Source organism: Balaenoptera acutorostrata, chromosome 2, assembly GCF_949987535.1.
Source record: "Balaenoptera acutorostrata chromosome 2, mBalAcu1.1, whole genome shotgun sequence".
NCBI classification, from domain to species: Eukaryota; Metazoa; Chordata; class Mammalia; order Artiodactyla; family Balaenopteridae; genus Balaenoptera; species Balaenoptera acutorostrata.
Window position 1 is genome coordinate 173,764,953 of NC_080065.1, and position 7,695 is coordinate 173,772,647.

General features: G+C 55.8%; 1 protein-coding gene across 2 annotated transcripts in view; it reads right to left on the bottom strand.

The window, feature by feature from the left end:
• FCHO1 (FCH and mu domain containing endocytic adaptor 1) overlaps positions 1-7,410 on the bottom strand; it is a 28,101-nt gene extending 20,691 nt beyond the window's left edge. For both annotated transcript variants that reach the window (XM_057540712.1, XM_057540713.1), the window contains exons 1-3: positions 7,368-7,410; positions 2,485-2,529; positions 1,685-1,759 (exon numbers count right to left, since the gene is read on the bottom strand). In XM_057540712.1, coding sequence (XP_057396695.1) covers positions 1,685-1,711 — 27 coding nt within the window. In that variant the 5' untranslated portion in view covers positions 1,712-1,759; positions 2,485-2,529; positions 7,368-7,410. The remainder of the gene's footprint in view (positions 1-1,684; positions 1,760-2,484; positions 2,530-7,367) is intronic.
• Positions 7,411-7,695: the final 285 nt, after the last annotated feature.

A 7,695-nucleotide genomic window follows, 5' to 3' on the forward strand; every position in this document is an offset into this window, starting at 1 on the left:
TCCCTGTCTGGCTTGATTTCCCCTGACTGGAGCCTCCTTCAGGCCAGTCAGGGCCACAGCGTCACCCACCAAAGAGTCACCAGTACTAACAATAGATTAAAAAAGAAACATTAATTAAAAGAAACAGACATTCCAGGGGTACTACCTTAGTCCTGGGGAAGCAGGAGTTTCATCCCTCTTTCCCAGATGCAGAGACTGAGGCTTTGAGATGCAAAGCCACCTGCCCAAGAGCTCCCAGAAGAGCCCAATTCAAATCCCAAACTCAAAGCTCTTATCCACTGTGTACCAGGCTATCTTTGGAAGGAGGAGTTGGGGGTGGCTTCTATTTTCTCTTTGCTGGTCTGAATTTTCTGCAGCGAACTTGCATGCCTCATACAATGAAAAAGAATTTAAAAGAAATGTAGGTGCCGCATTCCATTAAGAGAAATTTAAAATAAATGTAGGTGCCGCTGTCAGGGTTCCAATACTTGGGCGACCACCGATCCTCAAACGGGTCAACCCCCTTACACAGATCGCCACTAGGGCCTCAGAGAGTGGCAGCCCTTTGATGGGGTCACACAGCCATTCAGAGGCAAATCCAGGGACTCTGACCCTTGGGAAGGAGGTGGAGGTCCATCCCCCCGCCCCCCCGCCCCCCGTAATTGGCAAGGGGATGCGGCCCCTTTAAGAAAGCAAGTGCTAGTAAGAGGAGCCCCAGCTGGGGAGGGAGAAAGGCCTGTTGCCATGGGCAACCAGTTGCCTAGCAACTGGGCTTCCTCTGCAAGCTCTGGGCCTGCAACTGAGGAAGGGGCTTTCTGCCCTGGTCCTTCCCTGATTCTCCTGTTCACACATCCTCTGTGGCTCCCCATTAGCCTAGCTCTGCGGGAGGAGTCCTTGTGCCCTCAACTGGCCACCCAGTGTCACACCTCTGGATTTCTGCCCAGGCTGTTCCCCCTGCCCAGAATGCCTTTCTGACATCCTGGAAAATCAGCCTTCAAAGCCCATGGCAAACAAAGCTCTGTGTCCTTGCTCCTCCTCTGGGCATACCCAAGGCTGGGTTCAGCCCTGACCCTACAGGGCTGGGTGTATCTTACTGGCTCTGTGTCCCCCAGACTGGGGGCTTCTCAGGGTCAGGGCTTGGATGGAGTCTCTTGGGGGCTCCAGCATCTCCCAGAGTTGGCTGGGTGTGGGGTGGTGGTGACAGGGAGGGAGGGAGGGAGTGAATGAATAAAAACAAGTCTGTCTCACTTGGCTCCTTGCGTCACAGTATGTGGTCCCCAGCCTGGAGGGCAGACAGGTGAGGGGGTCCCTAGGGGTCAAGTGAAGAAAACCCCCCAACTCTCCAGGATGGGGAAGATGTGGAAATTCCCTGGCTGGAATGATCCTGGATACTGAAAGTTCAGTCTGGCCCTGGGTTTGAGCCCTGACTCTGCACTTTCTCACTGGGCAACCTCAGGTGAGAGATTCCTACTCTGGGCCTCAGTCTCCCTGTTCAACCTGTGACTTGCCCAAGATCACAAGGCCTATGACGTCTGGGGGTATAGATTCAAACCCAGCCTGACTTTTCCCACTTTAACTTCTACCCCCTGCAGACCCTCCATCTGCCCAAGACTCTGCCCACAAGCCCCCAGGTCCCTCCATCTCCATAAAAGCCCCCACAGCCCTTCCAGGAGCCCCCACCAAAGTAACAGCGGATCTTACTTACCCAAAAATACTCCCCAAAATACGACATCCTGATGGCCTCTATGGCGACTCCCGAAGGCTCCTGTCTGGTGCCTATCTGAAGAGAGAGGCAAGTTTGAGCTGTAGTCATAGCCAGCTCGGGCCTGAGGAAGGGAAATTCCAACTGCTCTCCTTGTGGAGGAGGGAGAAAGAGGATGGAAAAGGAACCAAAAACCCCAAGGCTGGGAGTATGCCAGGGCCCCTGAAATGATACAGCTCTGGGCATGGTCCTCAAGTAGCTCCCAGCCTAGGGGGACAGAGCTGGATACAGATGCCCAAGCCCTGTGGGGTCAGACTAAATGAAGAGATACGGGCTAGGGGAGCCTAGACTAGAGGAAGGGGCATAGGGGTTGGGGTTTTTAAGCATGAATAGGAGTTCATGGTCGGGGATGGGTAGAAAAGCTCTAGGCCATTTCACAGATGGAAAAACTGAGACCTTCCCAGAGGGGAAGCTACTTGCCAAGGTCACACAGCCAGGAAATGACAGTGGATTTGCACTCGGGCCAGCTGAGTCCCAACTTGAGCACTCAGCCCCACGCTGGGCAGCTCCTGTAGGAAGAGGGTCTGGTGAGAGGTGGACAATGGGACTGTGATCAGCCACATGGCAGTCGGGGTCCTTGAAGTGTCCCTAAGGTTCCCTTGGGGTCTCCTGAATCCCTCTACAACAGTCCCCATGTCATGCACACTACTGTGATGGAAAGCTCATCCCTCACCATGGTGACCCAGCTGACACTGGTGCCCCCATGAGTCCCAACCCTGCCCCCTGGAAGCCAGTGTGTTCACCTGGTATCTGAGTCACTGTCCAGCTCCGTGCCTCAGTTTCCCCATCTGCAAAACAAGAGGGAATGCCTAGAAGGGGTCTTGTTGGAGGACCCCAGGCCTCCCTGCAGAGGGGGCAGGGCCAAGCCACCAGGCGAGGGAGGGACACTTGGTGTCCTTGGCATGTTCTTGAGGTTGGGCTTGTCACTGGAGCCCGTAAGCCTCATCCATAATTCATGACCCCGAGGGCAGCTCAGCAGCAGCTGGGAGCCCAGGAGGCACAGTGGCAGCAGGGACGGGGCTGGTGAACGCAGGATGGGAAAGCTCCCTGGGCCTCACCAGGAAAGGACTGACCAAGGCCCTTGGACAAGGCTGCCCCTTTCTGAGCCTCAGTTTTCTAATCTTGAAAGTGAGTTTAATTCGACCCATTATCAGCTAGCCCCTGGTCACTCGACTTCTGTAAGTCACCCAGCACCCACCATGTGCCTACCTGGCCAGGACAATACCAGGGTCCATGAGATGATTCAGCCCCTGGCCTGCTCCCTGAGGAGCCCTCAGTCTAGGAGAACAGAGCTGGACACAGATATCCCAGTCCTGCAGGGTCAAAGCTGAACCAAATGGAGGAACAAGGACTGGGGGACCTGGACTCAAGGAGGGGGCGTGGAAGTTGGGGTTTTAAAGCATGAATAGGTGTTCACCAGGCAAACAATTATTTGATTCAACAAACATTCCCAACCACCACCCTGTGCTGGGTGATGCTGGGGCCCCTGAGAAACTCTGGCTCCTAGTGTAGCCCCTGAGGAAAGCCAGCCTAGCTGGGGACATGCTAAGCTGACATCCCAAGGGGGAAAAGCCCTAAATTCCCATCTCGTTTCTTAGTTTCTGGCCATGACCTAGACCCTGAGCATCTCCAAATCCCTTAGAGTTATGCTAACTGATAAGGGAACCACTAGTCCCATGTGGCAACTTAATTTTAAACTAAATAAAATTATATACAGTTAAACCCCTAGTTCCTCAGTTGCGCCAGCCTTGTTTCCAGGGCTCAGGAGCCACATGGGGCCGGTGGCCACCCAACTGGAAAGCACAGATAAAGTTCTGCTAGACGGTGCTGCTCTAGAGGATCCTAGGAGCCACCGGGCCCAAGTTCCCCAGAAACCAAGCATCTTGCTACTGTTTTTACAACTCCCATTAGATTGCCCCTCCCCCTACACATACACTGAGCACGAGTGTGTGCGCGGCGCTGTGCCCAGCTCTTCACAGGTACCACACATTCATTCAACCTTCACAACCACACCGTGAGGCTCAATCCCAACTTTACAGATGAGGAAACTGAGCCACAGAGAGGTCACTCACTGGCCCCAGGTCACTATGATTTTGTCCCTGACCTGTCTGCAAAAGAACTCCTGTTCGAAACTTCCACACGTGGCTCTGGATCTCCATCTTCCCCCCATCACCCTGCCATCCCTCCCGCCACTCAAGAGTCGTAATGGGGGTCGGGGTGGCAGAGCAGAGGGTGGTCCTGCGCAGGCCCCAGCCCGGCCCAGGAAGTGACGCCTACTGTTTCTCCTGAAACCCGGGCCAGGAAGAAGGGTCTCCCTTCTGATCCTGAGCGGGGCAAGGAGGGGCAGTGGGGGCCTCCTGGCCTGGGCTCAAACTCACCAGACAGTGAATGGGGCCAGAGCCCCTGTCAGCTGGGGCAGGCACCAGGAGACAGCCACGTGGCCCCTGCCACTTCCGTTAGCACCAAGCAGAGGCCCCTGTGCCTGGGGGACAGGAAGTTCACCCTGCCCCGCCCACGGCCCAACTGCCACCTCCCCTCCCCCTCCAGACAGCACCCATGGGACCTCCCTGGCACCGTGCAGGTCCTGGATGGGTAAACTGAGGCCCCTAGCCGGGGCTATTATTACCGAGCAAATGACCTTGACAACAATTGTGGAATAATAGTACCCACAAATTGAGCACCAACCCTGGGCTAAACATTCCACATCTCACCATTCTGAGGTGGGCCAATGATGCCTGCTTCACTGGGGGGGAACCCAAGACTCAGAGAGGGGAGTCCACCTGCCCAAGGTTGCACAGCCCATGAATGGGAGCACCAAGACTTGAACCCAGGGCCGCATGAGGACGTTCATAGGCCAGAGGCACTTCTGCTTTCATGGGCCCCTTCCCCCAATAAAAAAAAGAGAATTTAAACTATATTTTACAACTACATTTGGCATAGAGACGAATATATTAATACCATATATTAAATGTTTTCTTTGACCCCAAAGCTTGTTTTTTTTTCCCCTTCTGATTTTAAAAGAAGTTAAAACACCTTTACAGACCTCTAAAGTATTGTGCCTGAGACATGGTGGTCACTGTGTCTGATGAAGACAGCCCTGCGTGAACCCAGGTCTCCCAGCCTCCACAGAGCCAGGGCAAAGCCCAGAGATGGACAGGGACTTGCCCAAGGTCACACAGCAGGTTGTCAGTGGACCTGGATGCCCCCATCCTCTGGCTGCTGGAAGTGGGGAAGAGTCCTTCCGGGAGGTGGCTGACACAGGCTCTGGGTGCTGCCCAGAGATCCACCCTCCCCAGCACCAATTCCCAAAACCTTGGGGCTTCTTGCTGGTTCAGCATTAGAGCAGGTCTCGGAGCAGATAAAACAAGACAGGAACCAAGTCAGCAAAGAAGGCAGGGCTCCTGTTCCTGATGGGTTGTCTGGAGCTCCTGACCTCTCACTCTGTGGCCTTGGGCTGCCCCTCACCTCTCTGGGCCTCTAAGGTTCTGCGAAACAGGATCTGTCATTTTGTTCCCCCTTGGACTCCAATTTGCTCACAGTAGGGCCAGCTTGGGGTTTTTCTCTTCCTTTCCTGTGACTGGCCGCTTGGCTATGCTGTTTCAAGGACCAGCTCTGTCATGTGCTTCCTCCCCTCTAAGGCTGACCACCAGGGCTGTGCCCATTTACACAATCTGGCATGATTCTCACAATGGCACTTGGAAGCAGTGTCTCAACACAGCCATTACCCCAATGAGGCAACTGAGGCACCGGCCCCATGTCACACAGTGACTGGGCTGTGAACGGCATCTGAGCTCACGCTCAGGAATTTTTCAGTCCTCCCGCCCTGGTCTCCTCCCTCTCCATCACTTCACTTGGAAAACACCTATTGAGCACCAACTGTGTACCTGACTACCGAGCTCTGGAGACACAGCAGGCAACACCCTTGCAGACTTCCCTCTCTCCTACCCCTGCCCCAACCCGAGTCAGCTGTTGACCCCATTTATGCTCACTAATATTGTAATTAGTATTATAATTACAATATTATAATGATTATAATATTGTATGATAATGATTGTAGTATTATAATGATCATGTCTGCATTTGCAGCACTCCCATTCTCACAGTCTGCTCTGATCTTCCAAGGGGGATTCAGCCCATTTCACAGAAGAACACATCAAGGTGCAGAGGGGCAAAGCCATGCACAGGAGAGCTGGATTTGAACCTGGGAGCGTTGGACTCCCAGCCCCACCACAGGGAAAGAGCCCCAAGGGAAAGGGGATAGACTGGCCCAGCGCCTCCCACCTCCTCCTGCCCAGGATCCTGCCCAGGTACCGGCTTTGCCCCTGGTGTGGGTGAAGGTATGTGGGTCAGTGTGTGCCCTGGGCAGTCCAGTGGGTGCGACCAGGGTGGAGGAGCCCCTGTTCTGATGATGGCAGCTTGGCAATATGTTTTATTGTCTGGCAGAGCAACCCTTCCAGCAATGCCAGAATGTGACCATCAACCCATTTTGCAGTGCAGTAAACTGAGGCTCAGAGGCCAGCAAGGCATATGGGGAGATCTCCAAACCTATTGCTCTCTCTCCTCCAACCACCAACATCTTTAGCAAAAGGGTGGAGTTACATTTGGCAAAAGATGGGGTGGGTGGGTTTCAGAATCCGTAGAATACAGGCTCCAAAGCCCACTTTCAAATAAAAAAAAAAAAAAATCAAGGCTCAGGGAGGTCTGTCACCTGCCCAAGGTCACCAGTGAGTCAGGTCCATCCAAAGCCACCTCCAGGTCCCCACTGCGGCTGGGGCAGGCGAATTCTGGGATCCGAGGCAGATGGAGGGGCCACCCACCCCCAACACTCCTCCGCACTCCACTTGCAGCCAGCCTCCAGCAAGATCCTAATTTACGATTTATTTTAATCCCTGGGAACAGATGCTCGCTGCCCACCCCCCACTGAAGCAGTGACCACCACCAAGTCCATGCTCCAAGTCTCTCTAAGCCTGGCCTGGCCTGGCCCTGCCAGGCAAGGGACCCCACACTGACCCCTCGCTAGAATTCCAAATTTGGGGTCCCTGCAGAGGACGCCAGTGAAAGGCCCCTCCACCGCCCATCCTTGTGCTCAGGGGGCTGGAAAAGGACACTCTAGAGGAGGGACCAGGGGACCCCCAGCTCCTCGGCCAGGCCTAGATCGGGGTTCATAGCACAGAAAAGGGGTTCCTCATCTTGGTCCCAGGGGTCTACAGGCCAGAGCTGGGAAAAGGGAAATTGGGACCCGTCTCAGCTGTCCTGGGTCCCAGGCTGGAGGGAATGTGGCGTCCCCATCTCTGCCCCGGAACCTAGACCCAGATCCAGGCTTAGAATAAAGGGATCTGGGGAGGGGGTCTCGCTTCATAGCTGCCCCGCTGCACGCTCCAGTTCTAGGCCAGGAGATGGAGGATTTGGGAGGGGTCTCTAGCTCCCTCCGCGGATCCCCGATTATCACGGGGGAGCGGGGGGAAGGACGGGGCGCCCACTGCGCAGCCCCCCCACCCCCTGTTCTCCATCCCTCACACCCCGCCGCGCCTTTGACCCCCGGGGCCGCCGGGCTGCCAGGCGCGGTGCGCATGGGGAGCTGCGCGGGCCAGGGGGTTTCGGGGGTGTCTCGGTGAACAGCACTTACCTCCCGAGCTCGGGCCGAGCCCCGCGCCCGCCGCCACCTGCGGCTCGGTCACTGACACACGAGCCCGCCCCGCCCCTCCTCTCCCCTCCCCTCCCTCCGCGGTGCGGTGCGGCCGCCAGCTGGCTCCGCCTTTGGGGCGTGGCCGGGAGAGTCCCCACCTCCGCGGCGGCCTGGAGGCAGGGGCGGGCTCTGAGAGCGCGCGGCCAGCCATTGGACCATTTAGGAGGCCAGCTCCGCCAGCCCAGCGCGCTGATTGGCTGAGTCGGAGAAGCGGCTCCTTTTTTTTTTTAAATCTCCATAATTTAAAGCGACAGGTCCCGCTCCTTCC